General features: G+C 42.5%; 1 protein-coding gene across 1 annotated transcript in view; it reads right to left on the minus strand.

The window, feature by feature from the left end:
- Positions 1–530: 530 nt before the first annotated feature.
- Positions 531–21609, minus strand: part of LOC126282077 (lipase 3-like) — a 191985-nt gene continuing 170906 nt past the window's right edge. Inside the window, exon 8 of the mRNA XM_049981532.1 lies at positions 531–5781. Within this exon, the coding sequence (XP_049837489.1) occupies positions 5602–5781 (180 nt within the window). The 3' untranslated portion in view covers positions 531–5601. The remainder of the gene's footprint in view (positions 5782–21609) is intronic.

Here is a 21609-nt window from a genome sequence, read left to right on the forward strand (position 1 = left end):
GACGTGAAGTCAAGAGGTTGCACGCCAGTCGGCAACGACAGGGAAGAGAAGGCTGTGAGAAGTCAGCCGATCGCATGCCGACCGGACCTCTCTCCAGGACGACAACGCGACAGCAACGGCCTCTATGTGAAGAGGGCATTAGCGCCGCGACTGACTGGTGACGGCCCAGTTCAATAGCAGCTTCAAGATCAGCGGCTTCGATAGCAGCGTCAATGTTAGTCACTTCGCTTTTACTCTCTACATACCACAGACTTTTGGGATTGTCTGTACTGAAGAAGATTGCTTATATCGTATGTCGCCCTTTGCTTGCGACACATCTGTGCAACAGCCACAGTATTGTATCTTTTCTTACTATAATGATACTCATTAATACGACTTGTTTGATTATTTGTCTAGCGAGCCGAGTATGAAGGCTTGTTAGACACTACACTATACACAAAATCCGTGAGCTGTGGTGGATTTAAGCTCATGCACAGTGGAACTGTTTGAATTGTTAGTTTGTGGGAAGGGAATGTTACAAGCTGGAGCAATACACATCAAACATTTATTTCACACATTTTGAGTACATCAAACATCAAATATCAAGAATTTCCGAAAGGAATTTCGTTGAATGTATACACAGAGAGGAAACAGGACAATTTTCATTATGATTAAATAAGAAATCATTTTGAAAGTTAAATTATGTAACACCGACGAGATTCTCATCTTAACACGCAACTCTTTTCTTTGTCAATTATACAACACTATTTCTGCATTAAACTGACAGAATATATTCTCACGCCTTCCAGTTTTATTGAGCAACAATCAGCGTTCCCGAGAAGAAAGATAATACCTTTAACTTACGATAGAATATGGATGCAAATGTAACGAACTATGAAAATACTAAATAAATATTAGGACGAGTAGGGAAAATGTAACACATTGCGTCCTCTTATATAGTGAGTTACAGATTGTTACATTTGTAACATATATTTACTGAAACACCAACTTTATGACACATTGATTTACATGCAGGTGAATAACATTTTGTTGTTCGATACATACTACAACACAGATTGGGTGTGCTACTGGATTTGTAACTATGAAAGTGAAACAACTCCTGCTTCTCGTCACATATTTATTCAATAAAAGACTCACGGAATAGGTTTCGGTAGAGAGCTGTACGAGCAGTGATCTTTCTATTTGTACTCTTTGACGCAGGGAATGACTGCAGGAGGGCAACATCTCTGGAATTTCGCTGGTATTCCGATATGATGATATTGGGCAAAAGGAAGATGAATGTCTGTCCTCATCACAACTTATTAAAATTACTTTTTTCTGTTTAAAACATGTGCGTTAAATGTGAGCAAAATACTAATGTCGAGTGGTCAAATAATTTATGTATTTATCGTATTAAAAAGAAAGACAAAAGTTTCAAGTAATAACAGAGAGCCATAAGGCATCATATTATTTACGAATGAAACGCAAAGTGACCATTTTGTATTAAATCCAAGAAGCGGACAGCTCAGAATTCTGAATAGCGTCATAACAAGAAAAAAAATGTCCGTCTGCGTTTGAAAACTGATAAGCTCCATTACACATGAAACTGTTTGAATATTCACAACAATAAGGGCAAAACAGAGCTTTGTCAGCGCCACTGCGGTTTAAAACTGAAGATAGACAACGCGTAGGCAGAACAGGTTATGAGCGGATTTCGAATGATAGCAGGCGTCTATCGGAATGCAGAAGCTTTCAATAAAACTATGCTGTAATCTTGAGGAAAAAAGTCGCTAACTTCTGGAAACTGTTAAGACAGGTTTACGTATTATCACAATGCTCATGATAACTAAGTTTAACCCTTTTAACTTCTTTTGCGGAATATGTACTTGATTTGAAATTTCTCGTTCGCATATGGGAAATTGAAATGATGCCAGAGTTGCTAGTTTCGATTAGAGCGTCAACGACAAAGTGAGAGAGAACCTGTTTGTGGTGCTACTCCAGACAATTTGATGTCTTTAAGTAGTTCTGACGGAGAAATGCGTGGGTAACGCTGTTAATTGGGTACTAGTTTTTCTTGAAAAATATATGAGAAGTGAACACGAACCGTCGTTTCACCGGCAGTTTAACAATTGCTCGTAATCAACAGCAATAATCGAGTTGGCCCTTTCACGACCGCGCAGCCTCACTGGAACGGAGGTAGTTTGGGGTCACAACGATACTTCTCGAGTACAACACTTTGTCGCTTTAAATAAACATAAAAATCTTCTGAGCTATTAGACCGCGTCATTTTCCACGTTTATTTTCTGCGAGTCGATGAAACGATCCCACTGAGGCGATATTCTTAAGGAATCTTCATCCTTATGAGGGGCCCCTGAAGAGGAACCCAACAATGTGACTGAAACGTTGAGTTGCTGATGATTGTTTCTTATCGAGATTTATAGAAATCATCGCAGATTTAAATGTTGTCGATTCAACTAAATGCGTAAACTGGAACCGTCACGTAGAAAAAGGCGAAAGCGAATTGAAAGCAATGTTTGCTTGGCAGAACCCTTGGAAGGTGCCATAAATCTGTTGATGAGGCTACCCACACTTCGTATGTCCGTCTTCTTCTGGAACACTGCCAAGTGGTATCGGTTTCTGTATGGTAAGACTGGCGAAAGACGCTGAAAAAGTTCATCAAAGACTGGCAGCTCGTTTTGAATTATCATGAAATAGGGGAGAGAGTGTCACGTATTCCATAAGCGAGTTCGGGTAGCAATAGCTAAAACAAAGGCGACATCTTTTCGCGGATTTCGACCACCAGCTCCCTCCTGTGATGCAAAAATTACCATTGTATAAAATGAGAGGTTAAGATGTTCATTTTTCTCAGGTGCTGTTCAAGAGTGGAATGTTATTAACATGTAGGTGTTAATGTAGATCCTTCTTTAACTCGGATGTAGTGCACAACCAATGGCTGCAGATTTTTGGTAGATTAGTTACACTCTAGGACAGAAAAAAATGACGCGCCTCCAAAGAATTATCCGAAAGGGATGAAAATCAATAGACGTGAGTACATGTACAGACAAAGAAATGGTTACAATTTCAAAAATATTGGATGATTTATTCAAGAAAAAGAACTTCATAAATTGTGTAAGTCGGTAAGGCAATGGTCCACATCTGGCCCTTACACAAACAGCTATTCAGCAGAGTTATTCAGCTCTGTCAATAAGACAGAGTTGGTGGGTGTCCTGCTGAGGTATATTGTGCGACATTCTGTCACATTGGCATGTTAGATCGTCAAAATCCCGAATTGGTTGGAAGGTCCTGACGTAATGCACCAAACTTTCTCAATGAAAGATCCGGCTGGTCAGGGTAGGGTTTGTCAAGCACGAAGAAATGCAGTATAAACACTCGCCGTGCTTGAGCAGGGTTCATCTTGCTCAGAAGTAAGCCCGGGATGGCTTACCATGAAGGGCAACAAAACGGGACGTAGAATACCGTCGAGGAACCGCGGTGCTGTAAGAATACCGCGGATGACAACCCACGGGGTTCTGCTATGTACAGGCATGGCACCCCTGATCATCACTTCTGGTTGACAGGCATTATGGCGGGCAACAGTCATGTTGGTATTCCACTGCTCTTCGGCGTACCCTTAGACACGTCGTCGGCCTGAAACATCGTTAACTGGAGTAGAATTCTTCACTTAAAACTTCCGGGCTGATAGGCTGTGGTCGAAGTATAAATCTCTCCCCTGACGTTTCGTCTCCGACTGCGGGAGACATCCTCGGAGGTAAAGCGGTGAACTGCGAAGAGAACTCGAGGAAGCGCTGATTATATAAGCAGTGCAGAGGGCGCCACAGTCGATCACGTGGCGTCGGCTATGAGATTGTCTCTGGTAATGCCAACATTCCCGATTGAAAGTAATCGATCGTCACGCTTGGGGTGCAACACTGACATCCAATTTTATCCAGTTTAATACCATCGTATTTCCTGTTAAAATTATTATGATGTTTATCAATCTCGATAGCCTCTATATACAAGCGTGCATAATAATGCGAGGTTTTTGATATGACATCAATCTCGATAGCCTCTATATACAAGCGTGCATAATAATGCGAGGTTTTTGATATGACGCTCGTCTCGCTGAATTTTATTTCATGATCACCTTCCTGGTAAACATGTTTGCTACGGCCGATTTATCCGCTTGACACAGGCGGCAATTTCTCTTATGTTCAACAAGACGGATGTTCACACTTGTGTTTGTGGTACAGATGTAAACCTGTCCACAAATACAAGGAATTTTATATACTCCCGGTGTAGCCAAAGGGTGTCATGCATCTTTTTCCGACCTTAAAAAAAGGTGTTAAACTGGATAAAATTGGATGTCAGCGTTGCTCCGCAAACGTGACGATCGATTACTTTCAATCGGGAATGTTGGCATTACCAGAGACAATCTCATAGCCGACGCCACGTGATCGACAGTGGCGCCCTCGGTACTGCATATATAATCAGCGCTTCCTCGAGTTCTCTTCGCAGTTCGCCGCTTTACCTCCGAGGATGTCTCCCCCAGTCGGAGACGAAACGTCAGGGGAGAGATTTATACTTCGACCACGGCCTATCAGCCCGGAAGTTTTAAGTGAAGATAATACCGGCCGTGAAAGCTTACATTGTATGGAGTAGAATTGTCTTCAGTTCTGCTTCGACGTTTTTGGAGATGCACTGGACAGGAGTGGGATACCAACATGACTGTTGGCCACCATACAGCTCGACCAGGAATGATGGTCTGGGGTGCGATTTTTCGTAGCAGGTTCTCTTTGGTTGTAATCAGTTGCACCCTAACAGCACAGTGGTACGTCGACGATATTCTACACTATGTTCTCCTTCATGGCAAGCCATCCTGGACTTACATTTCAGCAAGATAACGCCCACCCGAACGCGGCGATAGTTTCTTCGTGCTTGACCCTGCCTTGGCGAGCAAGGTCGCCGGGAGTGCCCCCAATACAGAACTCCTGGAGCGTTATAGGCAGGACTCTCCAACCAGCTCTGGATTTTGATGATCCAAAGCGCCGATTGGACAGAACTTGGCACGATATCGCTCAGGAGGACGTCCAACATCCCTGTCAATCAATGCCAATACCTGCTTGAGTAAGTGCCAGGATTGACTTGCTCAATTTGTGAAACCCTCTCCCTTCAATGAATCATCCAACTTTTTTCTGAAATTGTAATCTTTTGTTTGTCTGTTCAGCTACTTCACATCTACCGATTTCCGTCCCATTTGGATAATTCCTTCGTGGTGGGTCTTTTGTTTTTCTTTTAGAGTGTCTAACAATGTCGGCGCAATGAAGAATCTAATGTACACTTATTCAGTCCTCAAGCCGTTGCTTAGAGAGGAACAGTAATAATACAGAGAACAAGAGCTCTTGCGGTAAGTACTTTTTTACGTATCAATTTGTGTTGTGATAAATACATGATTCGAAGCAGTCGTTTGCTCCATCTGATACAGAATTTTGGGAGTGCAGTGTTCCTGGCTGCCGCTTGTCTTGACCAGCCGAGGCGTCTACAGGCGCCTGCTGTATTCCGCAGCCACTGCGAGCAGATAACAGGCGGCAGCCCGTCCCCAGAGAGGTGCAGGCTGCTCGACGATTAGATGTCGTCCAGGTCCCACTCGTCCTGCTGCAGCTTGTCCATCAGCTGCTCAACCCTGTCGTAGACGAGGTACGGAACGTCCTTGGCCAGCAGGAAGTCCAGGTGGTTGAAAGACAGCAGCGGCACCAGCTCGCTGAATACCACATTGGGCAGCTTCAGTGAGAATTCTTCAACGTCCTGCAACGGTAAACAGTACCGTGGTGAGACGGAATATTTTTTGCGTCTTTATTTATTTATCTATTTCTGTAATATTTTTGCCTTGTCTTAATTTTGTAAATTTTATGCATGCAAATGTTGTACATACAAGTGTTTCGTAATTTAAGTACTGTGCCGAGAGAAATTAATAAAATTAATCAATGTAAAAACAGAGGAACAGGAAGCTGTAAAAAGTTCTGTGCTTGTGCACAACTTGAACACTCGAATAGCTTAAGTCACAGCTCGAGATATATCCGGTTCCGCTCGATCTTTCGGTCGCCCCCCGATCTAGCGACTTCTGTTGATATTTGGTTGGTGCACAACTTCGTAGAAGGTTCAATAAACACAACAGATACACACTAAAGAGACTTTAGCGGCGTATAATGGTTCAAATGGCTCTGAGCACTACGGGACTTAACATCTGAGGTCGTCAGTCCCCTAGTACTTAGAACTACTTAAATCTAACTAACCTAAGGACATCACGCACGTCCATGCCCGAGGCAGGATTCGAACCTGTGACCGTAGCGGTCGCGCGGTTCCAGACTGCAGCTCCTAGAACCGCTCGGCCACCCTGGCCGGCACTCATTGATGACGAGCAGACAGAGATGAACATATCGGCATCTGCTGATTTTTGTGATTTTGCATTAGAGCATGCGTTACCCATACACCCGATTTATGAACCTTCTCCATTGCGTGCATACGCCGCACGCTGGTGGAATGATCACAGTTCATCACTTTTGTCAGTCCTCGAATTCAATGACGTCGAACAATGTGGATTAATGCGTTTAAACGATTTCATCAAACCCGAACGTCTTCCTGAACGTAGAGAGTCACTTAAGTCAACACTATCCTCCTTAAAACGTGAAAACCATTTTCTTGCCGTGCTTTGTGCAATGGTAGTATCCCCATAACGGCGTAAATATTTCTGGCTGCCTCCGCTGCTGTCTTCCCTCCTTCGAACACAAATAACAGTATATGACGGAAATGTTCCGTTTTCTCTACTTGGCACTCCATTTTCTAGCGTCCACACCTCCACTTACTATCTACAAATGACAAAACGCCAATATCTAAACTCAGGTAGCAACAGTGAGCTACGCATAAAAAATGACTATCGATAAACAAACACGTAACAGCAGGAATACCAACATGAAGAACAAAAGCACTAGCCCGCATCTCGTGGTCGTGCGGTAGCGTTCTCGCTTCCCACGCCCGGTTCCCGGCGGGGTCAGGGATTTTCGCTGCCTCGTGATGGCTGGGTGTTGTGTGGTGTCCTTAGGTTAGTTAGGTTGAAGTAGTTCTAAGTTCTAGGGGACTGATGACCATAGATGTTAAGTCCCATAGTGCTCAGAGCCATTTGAACAAAAGCACTACGATATTATGCACCAACCTAATACTATCTCCACAAAGTTATTAACGTACTACACATCTTGATAACAAAATAACTGCGAAATACGAACTGCAAAATCTTCTACGGTACAGGTCATATGTAAAAACAGCAAGTAATAAATAAATACGCCATCGTAATCACAAACAGCCCAAGTTAAGAGCTTTGGCTTGTGCTGCCATCTAGTGACATCTGTCGGTACTATCTTCATGACGTGCTTTCACGACTGTAGTTATGCTATAACGTTAGAGGTCAGAGCAGGAGATATTTCGAACTGGAACGTTTAACTGTGGCAATTGTCCCCAGTAGCAACAAATCACCATCGTTGGTACAGCTCTCTAAATTTCGTATTTTTCTTCGTTGTGAGAAGCCCAGCAACATGAGGTATTAGCTACTAGCTGAAATACAAGTAGAGTTTTTAAACAGCATAATAGTTGCCATCTTTATCTCTTCCGCCACACCCACACATGCATTACGATGCAAAAGGTACTCATTAACCAACACCTGAGCTTCTTGCTAAGATTTCACCTTTGTCATAAATATAATGGCTGCACCGACAGCTGCTGCAAGCAAACCGTGTTACTTGAACAACGACATAACATTCGTGCTTGTCAAGGTGTGTGCTTATGTGTTTAGAAGAGACTTGCACCACCATTCATGCCTTTTGTTGCATGTGAGGTAGACGCAGGCACATGGCCTCTAGACGCAAAACACACAACTGTAATGCAACTTACAGGTACTGTCCAAGTCAATAAACAGTGGTACACACCACGGAAATTAATTCCTTACTAATGCGAGCAGTACACGTCTTTCCCTCTTTCTTTTTTTTAAATTCGTTTCTATCGTCTCATATACTCTGAATCAGACTTTCAGTTCGTGTCAGGCCCTGTACCCATAGAGTAAAAATCTCTGGAGAGAGCATTGCGTTCTGCACATGTTGTCAACATTAAACCAGGATTGTCACGTGTTTTCGGGACTTCGCTGTGCGTGTGTGCTTTCTGCAGCGTTTGAAGTTTAAAATATCAAGAGTTTTTGTTGTGTTTCACCGTTTGTTGATAGTGTAATAGCGATGGTGAATTACTGTTGTTGCTACGGACGCAAAAAAAAAAAAAGAAAGTGAAAGGAGAGATAGTAACTTTTCATGGGTACATACCATGTAGCTCCAATTATAGTTATCATATTAGTAAGAGACACTGTATATGTTTAAAAATTTCGAGACGCATTATAATTAAGGCTTGATTCTGTAGACCTATTTTTCTACGATTTTATGACTATATAATAGATATTACGGCTGGTACAAAAGGTTACCAACAATCGCTTCCTCTCGTAAACTTGCTAGTGGAACAGGAAAGGGAATGGTTAGTTGTTTCAGCAAATACTATCCTCCATGCATTTATCAGTGACTTGTCATTTATGTATATAGATTACTCAGTGTACTATTTATTTAATAAACTGGGAGCAAGTACGTAAAATGCGTTAAATAAATACTTCAAAGTGTCGCCAGTAAGAAAAATTGTGGTTTAGGTCGCAAAAACGAGAAAATAAATACGCAGATATAGCAGAAAAAAATGACCAATTAGCAGGGATATAATCCCCAATGTGTGGCAAATTCGGTGTTTTTCGGACACTTGCAAAAGTACTAGCGTACTGTCAAGTCGTTTTGCAAGACTATCACTGCAAAAATGTACGTCAGGCTCTGTAATACTATAAAGTGTCGTATCATACCGAAAACTACCAAAAATCGAGTGCATCTGAACTGTGACACCTATCGCAAAGAAGCAGGATGTAATATCACTTGCCCTTACAGTTACGTAGCTGGTCTATTCCCGGTATAAAATAGATACTGTTAATATGTGTGCGCTACATATATAAATAATCCACGACTCGTACGAAAAGAATCCGTCTGTATTAGGGATGTAGTGACATTTCTACATATACAGGGCGCTATACGGACAAACACACGACGCCTCGAGAACACGTGACCAGGCCGGCAATGTATGTTGACAACACAACATCCGTCCTGCGCATGTGAATGCTCACTCCAGAGATATTTGTGCCTGTACCTTATGGTAAGTAACACTAGTCTTGGAATAGGCTTCGCATTCTCTCGAGGATAAGGTCAGACTATTCTACAGTTAATGGCGAAAACTGACACAAGTGAAGGTATTTGAGAATAGAAGCAAAACGTCCCCCTGAACGAGGTTCTTGGAAGATAAACGCAAACGTATGATTACATATGTCACTACGATATTCTACTTAGTACAGATGTACGCTGTAAGAAAAAAAAATGACGCACCATGAAGGACTCTACCGAATGGAACGAAAATCAGTAGATGTGATGTACATGCACTAAAAAAACAAATGATTACGATTTCAGAAAAATTATATGATTTATTGAAGAGAAAGAACTTTACAAATTGACCAAGTCAGTAATACTTTGGTCCACTTCCGTCCATTATGCAGCCACTTATTCGGCCTGCCATTGATTGATAGAGTTGTTGGATGTCCTGTTCAGGTACATCATGCGAAATACTGTCCGATCGGAGCATAAGGCCATCAAAATCCTGAGATGGTTGGAGTTACCTGCCCATAATGGTCCAAACGTTCTCAATTAGGGAGAGATCTGGTGACCATACCGGCCAAGGTGGGGTTTGGCAAGCGTGAAGACATGCAGTGGAAACTTCTACCATGCGCAAGCGGGTGTTATCTTGTTGAAATATAAGTTCAAGGTAGCTTTACCATGAAGGACAACAAAACGGGACGTAGAATATCGTCGACGTACCGTTGTAAGTTTACCGCGGATGACGACCAAAGGCGTTCTGCTGTGAAATAAACTGCCACCCCAGACCATCATTCCCGGCTGTCAAGCCGTATAGCGGGCGAGAGTCAAGTTGGTATCCCACTGCTGACGTGTTCAGACATGTCCTTGCTAGTCATCGGGTCAATGAGGTCTCAAGCCGAATGTGCCTGACATCGCTGCAACCGGCCTTGTTGGTGTACTACCTTGCCATGGTTCGCGCGGCTCCCCCATCGGAGGTTCGAGTCCTCCCTCGGGCATGTGTGTGTGTGTGTGTGTGCGTGTGTGTGTGTGTGTGTGTGCTCGCGTGTTTAGTCCTTAGCGTAAGTTAGTTTAAGTTAGATTAAGTAGTGTGTAAACTTAGGGACCGATGAACTCAGCAGGTGGGTCCCATAGCAATCTACCACCACCATGTTGCGATTCAGATTTCCGTTGCTTGCGCTGCCCAAAACTTAAAAAAAAAGTACGAGTAAAATAGATTTGTTCTAAATGGTCGTTTCCTTCTAGTATTTCCAGTTCTGTTACGTCCTTATCTGTACATTTCCTGTACAAATCAGTTTCTGTGAGATATTGCGGTTTGTTCAACATATTTACTTACTCTGGTAAAACAACCAGCGACCCACAGCCCACAAAACAAACTTGTACACAGGGTGTGCTTTCCGATAGCTTCATTCTGTTGATAAGGCGCGTTTTCTGTCACACTTCCTCCTTTGCTGAACCGTATCTGATCGTCCCAGATAGCGTTATCTGGGAGAAACTGGAGCACACGGCAGTTGTCCACCCCGTGGAGCTGCACAACTGTCAGCGAACGTAACGAGCGGACTGGCCATCCTCCTGCCGGGCACTGATCCCTGAGTTTTTCATCGCCGGCAGGGGTGGCCGAGCGGTTCTAGGCGCTACAGTCTGGAACCGCGCGACCGCTACGGTCGCAGGTTCGAATCCTGCCTCGGGCATGGATGTATGTGCTGTCCTTAGGTTAGTTAGGTTTAAGTAGTTCTAAGTTCTAGGGAACTGATGATCTCAGAAGTTGAGTCCCATAGTGCTCAGAGTCATTTGCAATTTTTTAAAAGATTTGATGCCGTCCTTATTTTTTTAGAGCTGCTCAAACTCTCAGACGTGTCATATTCTGCAGTGTGAATTTGTCATCCCTCCCTTAGGGATAGCTAAGGTGTTTGCATTTGCTCATACATTAAGCAAAATTCTTCAGAAATCAATACTGTGTTTGAGAGTAGACATGAAGGTAGCTAAAGTTACTATCGAGGAATTGGAAATTATGAGGTCCGGTGATATAGAACTTTCAGGATTGTTTTTTGGAGAGCAACTGAAATTAAGTTGATAACTGTATTTTATCCTTTCAGAAAAGACTGAATGGATTATCCCACTTGTTCATTCATCGTTCAGTATCTAATACACCATTGGAGACGACAGCCAACCACGGAAAGAGGAAGAAGAGACTGGATACATCACTGTAGAGGAGATATTTCTTATCTGCTGGTACTTCTGTTTTACTCTTAATTATTTTAAGCCGTGATTTATTTATTCATTCGTAGAACAGGATACAGGGTATGGATGTTCTCAATAGTTCGTTCAAGTGAAATGGTAATTAAATCGACACCCTAGCTGCAAACAGGCGTTGATATACATCATTGGGGACATGTTGGAAATGTGTGCCGCGACCGGGACTCGAACCCGGGATCTCCTACTTACATGGCAAACCCTCTATCCATCTGAGCCACCGAGTGCACTGGTGATAGTGCGCCTGCAGGCACTTGTCCCTCGGACGCTCCCCGTGAGACCCACATTCCCAGCATGTCTACACCACTACATTCGTAGTGCGCCTAATATATGTTTGCCCATCACACTCATTACTCGTGGCAGATTAATCTACCAAGTCCCGTACGAGTTGGGGCGTAGCTTCGTTCAAAGCTTCTTGTATTTACCCCTAAAACAGTTCTATTATAAATACGTATCAGAGACACTAAAACTCAGGGTGACTAATGACTTGCCCCTTATTCCGATGCGTACCATAGCAACTATGCTGAGAAAGAAAGCATTTGAAGAGGACTGTCGGATGACATATAGTTTATAAGCGCTAAATACTCGAGATGTATGTAGCCATTTACGACAACAGCAATACGCGGCGCACTTTTTCTACTGTAGTGCTTCGATTTCCATTCATTTGTATCACAGTTTTCAGTAGATGCAGCTGGTATTCCAGTTTTAAACATTAAACTATTTATGACAGTTCATCAGCTGATATTGATCGCTGAACTGTAGAAGAAAACGAAATATCCACTCCCCTGTGCCTCCAAATATGAGGACGGCACTTGGAACGCCTTTAACGGGTATCAGTTTACAATGAGCTGTAACATGTAACGTGCTAAAGTAGTAGTGTATTTCTTGTCAAGGTAGGCCGGAGTTGAATTTTGAGTCCTATAGGTGAGAACTTAATTAAAATGTTTACATTTCGAATACATTTCTACTAACTACGCCAATACTTCACATCAGTCAGTGGCGGCTTGTAACAACACAACCACAATTATCTCGCAAATGATTTGCTTGCAGTCCCACGTGAACTAAAGCGGTCAAACGTCCCGGATTCTGGGGGACGTCCCAGATTCTGCCACACAGTCCCGCATTGGAAGACTTAATAAAAATGTTCAGCAAAATGCCTAATTTGTCCCACATTCCGGTAATTTTTACATTCCATCAAAGGATCGTAAATATTACGAATCAGGACATGAGCTTAGGATTTTGGAGTGTGATTATCTGCAATACCTTTCGTTGTCTTGTGTGCATAAAAAAAGAAATAAATATATAGTACGACTGGGTGAAACACCACTTACTGTTAGCCCGGGGAGATCACTCTTAGTTCTCTGAGGTTGGCAGCGATCTGAATAACCATAGGTTCCAGACGAAGCATTCCAGGTGATGCCGACTTTCAAAGGCCGATTGTTTAGGTTGTAAACAAGACCACTCGGAGACTCGAGGTTGTTAGTTAATTAGTTAGTTAGCTAGTTACTTTCATGTTCCATGGATCATTTTGCACCCTAAATCGTCATGATGTGGAACGAGTTATTTTACATTCATATTGCAAATTAATTTGTACGTCTATTTGTACTCTAAATGTCACTATATAATTACTATTTTTCCCCCGAAATGAAAACAAGGTAACCAGATTGAGTTAGCAATTCCTACCCACCAACTTTTATACATTCTTCTGCGGAATAGTAGGAATCGTGAAGAAGAAACTTCTTCAATTTATTTTCAAACTTTACCTTGCTGTTTGTTAGACATTTTATATCGCTGGGTAAGGGGTAAAAAATTTTTTGTTGCAGCGTTGTACACCCCTTTCTCTGCTATAGACAAACTTAATGTTGAGTAATGAATGTCATTTTTTCTTCTATTATTGTAATTAGTAATATGTACCTCATTGTTCCTTTTGAACTATAGTGGATTATTTACAACAAACTTCATGAGGGAATAAATATACTGTAAAGCAGCAATAAGAATGCCCAACTCTTTAAAAAAATGCCTACAAGATGATCGCAGGTGAGCACCACATATTATTCTTAGAGCATGTTTTAGGGCAATGACAAGACCTTATTTCTTAAAGATGAGTTACCACAGTACATTAAGCCATATGACATTAATGAATGAAAATAAACAAAATTTCTCAACTTACTGGTTTCCCTCACCCCAAAATTTGCTATGATTCTAAGCGCAAATGTGGCTGAACTAAGTTGTCTTAGGAGTTCCAAAAAGTGTTTTTTTTTTTCAATTTAAATTCTCATCAATATGGACACCTAAGAATTTTGAAGTTTCCACCCTGTGTATCATTTCATCACCATGTTTTTCACTTATCACTGGTGCAGTACCCCTAGAGATGCAGGACTGATTTCTGCTTGCTGTACATTAGACAGTAGATCATTTACATATATGAGAACCAGTAGTGGACCTACAGTTGGTTGAGCCTTGGGGAACCCCATATGTGATTTCTCCCTAGTCAGGATTATGTCCTTGGATTCTGTTGGTTGAATTACTACTAAGTACACCTTTGTGCATTCTTTTGGTTAGAAATGAAGTGATACATTGGTTGGCTATACCATCAGTGCCATAAAACTTCAGTTTACCTAGGAGTATACTATGAGTCACATAATCAAATGCCTTGGATAGGTCACAGAAAGTACCTACCGGTACTATTTTGTTATTTAATGCTTTTAATATCTGGTGTGAGAGCATGTAAATGGCATTCTCAGTACAGCAACCCTTCTGAAACCCAACCAGTGATTTGCTGAGGATTTTTTTAAGCATTAATTCACAAGCACACACTTCTATGTGCCGATCACTACAAAATCTACTTGCGACAATGCTTTTGAACTTGTGTTCTGTCTTAATGAATAAAACAACTCCTTTTCCCAGATTAGTTCTGCATGAGTAAGCTGCTAGACTGTAATCTTTTATGTGTAACTTATCTAACCCTTTGGTTATGTGTTGCTCAGACAGGCACAAGGTGTGTCCTCTAAACTTTGCAAGCAGGCAAGAAGCTCTTCTACCTTATTACTCAATCCTCTAATTTTTTGGTGGAATAAGCTAACCTTACTTTTCTGTGCATTCATGTGGGGCTCTTCTGTTATAGTGACTGCTTTCAAAACAGGGTGCCTGAAACTTGATTCTAACCCAGGAAAGGTGACCCTCTGACACCAGTAACCACAGGGATCTTGCATTGTGTTATGGTTATGATGAACGAAGTATAAACAGTAGTGTTAAGTCTTCTCAATGCATTACCGATAGCGCAGAACGCCACTCAGCAGGAAGGGCGGACACAGAGGGCGCACAAGAATTTCAACTACATTACCGACACTAAGAAATTCTGTGACTGCTGAAAATATACTGCATAAGTCAGCACAGCTACAGTGAAACACGAACATACCTACCAAGTAGAGCTCTCCATTTCTTGTGAATACACATTTGATTAACAGTGTAAATGAGTATCTTACAATAATGGCAACAAGTATTCTTCCCCAAGAAGTGAAAATGCAGAGGGAGAACAGCACTGCTTCAACGTGGACGAATGAACATCGGACAAGTAATAGAAACGGAGGAATTATTCTTGACAGGGAAGTCCATTGTGTGCGTCGTTATCACTCACTCGACACCGTGGTAGTGAAGACAAATCTTCGTGAAATTGCGGAAGTTTCGATGTCATGAAAATGGCGAAGAAGGAAATTACTAGAACTTGAGCACGGAATAAATTAACACAGAACAGATGTAACAGGACATTTGTAACGTCAGTGGTGTTGTTAACTTGTCATAGTACAAGGGCTAACGGAAGACTATTGATTCTAGCTGGAAATGCCCAACATACCGCGGATTCGGACATAAAGAAATTAAAACAGAAATTTTGTTTTAGCCTCAAAACGCAACAGTATTAATTCAGCTGCTGGATTAGGACATTATTGGAGAATTCAAGGCTCTTTATTGCCGTGAAGTGTTCACTTCTAGATCGGTTTGAAACACAATCATTACGTAGAAAATTTGATTGAACTTATACTTCCAAACACGAGGTGAGTGGAAAAACAAAACCTACAAACATATCAGAGATCATGGTACCGTGAAATTAAAAATAACCACTGGAAAGCTTACTTTTGAGAACATCGGGAACTTCTCATAAATCTCGCGCACTAGAACACAATTTGGCATAACCAATTCCAACAGAATAGTAGGCCTGAATTAGATACGATCGTACAGAATCATATAAGCAATATAATACAACTGGTAAGAACAAAGTTATGACCTACACAATACCATAGAAACAAACAGTTTGTGCCGTAGAACATCGCTGATTCAACTGTCAATACAGCTGTCAAGTGACGTCATTATGAAATAAACTTTCAGAATTAGTGAGGATATAAGACGAACATCAACAAAAGCAAAATGAGGATAATGGAATGTAGTCGAATTAAGTCTGGTGATACTGAGGGAATTAGATTAGGAAATGAGACACTTAAAGTAGTAGATGAGTTTTACCATTTGGATAGCAAAATAACTGAGGATGGTCGAAGTAGAGAGGGTACAAAATGTAGACTAGCAATGGCAAGGATAGCGTTTCTGAAGAAGAGAAGTTTGTTAACATTGTGTATAGACTCAAGCATCAGGAAATATTTTATGGAAGTACTTGTATGGAATGTTGCCATGTATGGATTTGAAACATGGACGATAAATAGTTTAGACAAGAATAGAAGCTTTTGAAATGTGGTGCTACAGAAGAATGCTGAAGATTAGATGGGTAGATCACGTAACTAATGAGGAGGTACTGAAGAGAATTGGGGAGAAGAGGAATTTGTGGCACAATTGACTAGAAGAAGGGTCGGTTGGTAGGACACGTTTTGAGGCATCAAGAGATCACCAGTTTAGTACTGGAGGGAAGCACGGAAGGTAAAAATCGTGGAGGGAGACCAAGAGATGAATACACTAAGCAGACTCAGAAGGATGTAGGTTGCAGTAGTTACTCGGAGATGAAGAGACTTGCAGAGGATAGAGTAGCATGGAGAGCTGCGTCCCACCAGTCTCTGAACTGGAGACCACAACACAATTAGACAGCTTCAGAAATAACTGCTCCAGCTAAAGTTTAAGACCTACTATAGCTCCACAAACATCAAAAGAGCAAACTTACGGGGTAGGGACAGTGACATCAAGACAAACGGATGTACGTAGCAAAGCATAATACTATTCCATAACATTTTAAAGTATCTACTTAAAAATCTGAAATGTTGTACCAAACTATGTATTTCCGCAGATGACCTAAAATGACAATCACGCCGAAAAAGGGCTATTATAATAAAAATACACACAGCAAAAAAGGTTTTGCATTACCCCCGTTCCCAGAACTCCTGAAGACAGACATTGACTGTGGATATTGTAACACGGACACGGTCCCTTTGACTGTACAGAGATGTCACTAACCCCTCCCAGAGATGTAAACAACCATGCATGAGCAGGGCCTATTAGAAGGAGGGGTCCGACAGCCGATCAGTTTCAGTCATTTCATCAGGAAGGCGGTACATGGCTCGAGTTTTCTGTAGTTCAACCATGCCTAGACGGTCAATTCCGCGGTTCGATCGCGTCCGCCTTGTTACTTTGTGCCAGGAAGGACTAGCAACAAGGGCAATGTTGTTCGGTCATGGAGGAGATACAGAGAGACAGGAACTGTCGATGACGTGGCTCGCTCAGACCGCCCAAGGGCTATTACTGCAGCGGATGACCGCTACCTACGGATTATGGCTCGGAGGAACCCTGACAGCAATGCAACCATGTTGAATAATCCAGAATGAGATTTTCACTCTGCAGCGGAGTGTGCGCTGATATGAAACTTCCTGGCAGATTAAAACTGTGTGCCCGACCGAGACTCGAACTCGGGACCTTTGCCTTTCGCGGGCAAGTGCTCTACCAACTGAGCTACCGAAGCACGACTCACGTCCGGTACTCACAGCTTTACTTCTGCCAGTATCCGTCTCCTACCTTCCAATCTTTACAGAAGCTCTTCTGCTAACCTTGCAGAACGAGTTCGGTTGGGCACACAGTTTTAATCTGCCAGGAAGTTTCATATCAGCGCACACTCCGCTGCAGAGTGAAAATCTCATTCTGGAAACATCCCCCAGGCTGTGGCTAAGCCATGTCTCCGCAGTATCCTTTTTTTCAGGAGTGCTAGTTCTGCAAGGTTCGCAGAAGAGCTTCTGTAAAGATTGGAAGGTAGGAGACGGATGCTGGCAGAAGTAAAGCTGTGAGTACCGGACGTGAGTCGTGCTTCGGTAGCTCAGTTCGTAGAGCACTTGCCCGCGAAAAGCAAAGGTCCCGAGTTCGAGTCTCGGTCGGGCACACAGTTTTAATCTGCCAGGAAGTTTCATGTTGAATAATGCTTTTAGTGCAGCCACAAGACGTAGTGTTACGACTCAAACTGTGCGCAATAGGTTGCATGATGCGCAACTTCACTCCCGACGTCCATGGCGAGGTCCATCTTTGCAACCACGGCATCATGCAGCGCAGTACATATGAGCTCAAATGCTGAATGGACCGCTCAGGATTGGTATCACGTTCTCTTCACCGATGAGTGTCGCATATGCCTTCAACCAGACAATTGTCGGAGACGTGTTTGGAAGCAACCCGGTCAGGTTGAACACCTTAGACGCACCGTCCAGCGAGTGGAGCAAGGTGGAGGTTCCCTGCTGATTTGGGGTGGCATTATGTGGGGCCGACGCACGCCGCTGGTGGTCATGGAAGGCGCCGTAACGGCTGTACGATACGGGAATGCCATCCTTCGACCGATAGTGCAACCATATCGGCAGCATGTAGGCGAGGAATTCGTTTTCATTGACGACAATTCGCGCCCTAATAGTGCGCATCTTGTGAATGATTTCCTTCAGGATAACGCCATCGCTTGACTATTGTGGCAAGCATGTTCTCCAGACATGAACCCTATCGAACGTGCCTGGGTTGGACTGAAAAGGGTTATTTATGGACGACGTGACCCACCAACCACTCTGAGGGATCTCTGCCGCACCGACGTTGAGGAGCGGGACAATCTGGACCAAACGTGCCTTGATGAACTTGTGGATAGTATGCCACGACGAATAGAGTCATGCGTCAGTGCAAGAGGGCGTGCTACTGGATATTAGAAGTACCGGTGGGTACAGCAATCTGGACCACCACTTCTGAAGGTCTCGCTGTATGGTGGTACAACATGCAATGTGTGGTTTTTATGAGAAATAAAAGGAGCTGAAATGATGTTTACGTTGAACTCTATTCCGATGTTCTGTACAGGTTCCGGAACTCTCGGAACCGGGGCAATGCAAATTTTTTTTAATGTGTGTGCAATCGGACACAGCAGCAACTTGGTCTCATAACATAATATATAATTTTCTTCTTTTGGTCCATAGTACTGAGCTCACTGGTCCATACTACCCCCTCGCAAAACCTAGAAATCAAAGAGCTTGCAGTAGAAGAGATCTGCTTCACCGTATCGAGGATAAAGCGTAGCTCGTGAGGTATGCATTTTCGAGCCCATGTTTACTGAGAGCTTGTTGCTTCTAGTATCATGTAATTTCAGCTGTATACATTTACTCCATTAATTATGGTACGCCGGCCGCGGTGGTCTAGTGGTTCTAGGCGCGCAGTCCGGAATCGCGGGACTCCTACGGTCGCAGGTTCGAATCCTGCCTCGGGCATGGATGTGTGTGATGTCCTTAGGTTAGTTAGGTTTAAATAGTTCTAAGTTCTAGGGGACTGATAACCACAGCAGTTAAGTCCCATAGTGCTCAGAGCCATTTGAACCATTTTTGAATTATGGTACATCCTGTATACTGCAGTGCAGTACAGCATTATAATTGAAAGTACTGCGGCGTTATTATTTGCTCGCCGTTTGAATGCAGTTAATCGAACAGCTGCATTCGGTACATTTTTTTAACAGTTTTACTTTTTTCTTTACATTTAAGTACTGAGCTGTATGTAATACAGTATAGCATTGCATTACGCGCTTTTCCAAACTTTCTCTGCGTTATTTATCAGTCCACTGCACTCTCTCGATACAGTGTGGGTCGCTGCAATGCAAACGCGTCCCCCGACACTCGCATTGTATAGCCTAGAACTTGTACTGTGTGGAAAATTCTGTGTGCACATTTCCTTGTTTATACTACAATGCAGGAAATACCGCGAAATGTAAGTGCTATACATGTACATCCTCTACATCTAGATGTGTACGCAGTAGCGTGCTGGAAGAGCGTCTTCTGAGGAAAACTCACACTGGAAAGCGAGCCCCATCGGATTCTCTGCAGACGCCAACTCTCGCCGAGAACGAGAAACTCTTTCGCCAGCCATTGTCTACAGGATGCGTGCGAACAGGAGCCTGGGTACGTATTACACAGTCACTTGCTTTGTTTACTGTGGGAATACGAAGACAAGAGAACAGCAGACTCCCGCGTCGCGTGATGGCACATTTACATTCACTTAGTTCACGTTAAGTCAGAATATGACGCTTCCTTCGGGTTCAGGTTTGTGCAGTAATGAATAGCGCATCCTCTCGCGCTGTTTAAGCGTGAGATGTCGTTAATGAAGGAAAAACATTATTCCAACTAGCATTAACGGGTGCCTCTCAATCTTTGGCCTAAAAAACAAAAACAACAGTGGCGCGTTTTTAGGAAAAAATTGTTTGAACTCCTTCAATTTGGAGAAACAACAAAGACGCGTTTATTAAAAACTTTTGTTTGTGTTCCTTCAGCGTCAAGATATAGACTCATATTTGCAGTAGTATTGTGGTAGATGACACAAATCCATATAATAATTAAAAAATGTACACCTGGAAAAAGAAATGAGACAGTGGTTAAAGCACTAGACTCATATCCAGGAGAGTGTACAAATGTCTGCACGCCCTTCCGCGGTTTCCGGAAATCTAGGCAAAGCGACTGTCATCGTTGGCTTTCGAAAGGACACAGCCACTTCCTTCTACATCCTCGTCCAATCCAAGTTTATGTCCTGTTGCCAATGACGTCTTAGTGAACAGAACGTTAGATCCTATATATTCTTCTTTCTTTCCCGACGTTTATTGCAAACACAGCAAAATCAAATTTGAGAAAAGACTGAGAGGTTGTGCAGTATGTACGACATTGTTGGGTCCTCAGGGAGAGGGGCTTTCAACTCCCTGTTCACTATTGTAATTTAAGTTCCCTGATGATTTTCTAAATCATTTCATGCAAGCTTGGGGATATTTATTTTTACTAAGCTAAAGTAAATTTTCTATCAGAAAATCCACTGCATTCAACTCTATAAAGATAGAATTGTAAGAAAAATAGGGTCCTCAGTATCTTTATATCTTTCAGATGTATGCAGTGCAACTGGCGACTTATTTTGAAGCGAAGTATAAATATTTTTGTTTTTTTGGTTTTGTGTCGTAATTGGAAATCATTTCTGCAGAAATTGGTATAGTATGAATGAATCATAACAAACTAACAAAAAGTGACTCTGCATAATACAGGTCTCTAACTCAGCGAGGTGGTTGTGTCGAATTATCATGGTGGAAGGAAATTTCTGCAATGTATGTGGAGCGTTTCACAGTAACGAAGATGAACAAGTGCTCGTGACTCTCACTTTAGAGCTCATGTTTACTGGGCATATTTCATTGTTTTGGTCCATACTACTACCTCCATTGTTATCAACTCATTTTCGACCTTGTCCCTAGACGACATGTGAAAAGTCCCTATGTTCACCTTCAAAGTCCCTAAGCATGCAAAAAATTCTAGACTGAAAAAAAGCTAATCACCTATTGGGTAGTAACATTCCCCCGTTATTAACAATTTTTACACTGAACGGTCACTGTTCTCAAACAGAATATCCACAGTCTTATTTGGAAAGTTTACCTGAGGGCCCCTGGTTTAGGTCGTCGCATGGAGGCCCCAATCGGAACACTTCGCGTTGGTTGCCATCTATACACGATTGTTGCTAGCGTCAGCGTTTCCTCTACTTAGGCCATGTTTCTTCTAGTATTGCAACAACTTTAGTTTAATTTACGTTCTTGTCTACAAATAAGTACCTCATTTGCAAATGATTGTCTCATAATGGACATTACCGAATGTATTGA

Source organism: Schistocerca gregaria, chromosome 7 (assembly GCF_023897955.1).
Source record: "Schistocerca gregaria isolate iqSchGreg1 chromosome 7, iqSchGreg1.2, whole genome shotgun sequence".
Taxonomy (NCBI): Eukaryota; Metazoa; Arthropoda; class Insecta; order Orthoptera; family Acrididae; genus Schistocerca; species Schistocerca gregaria.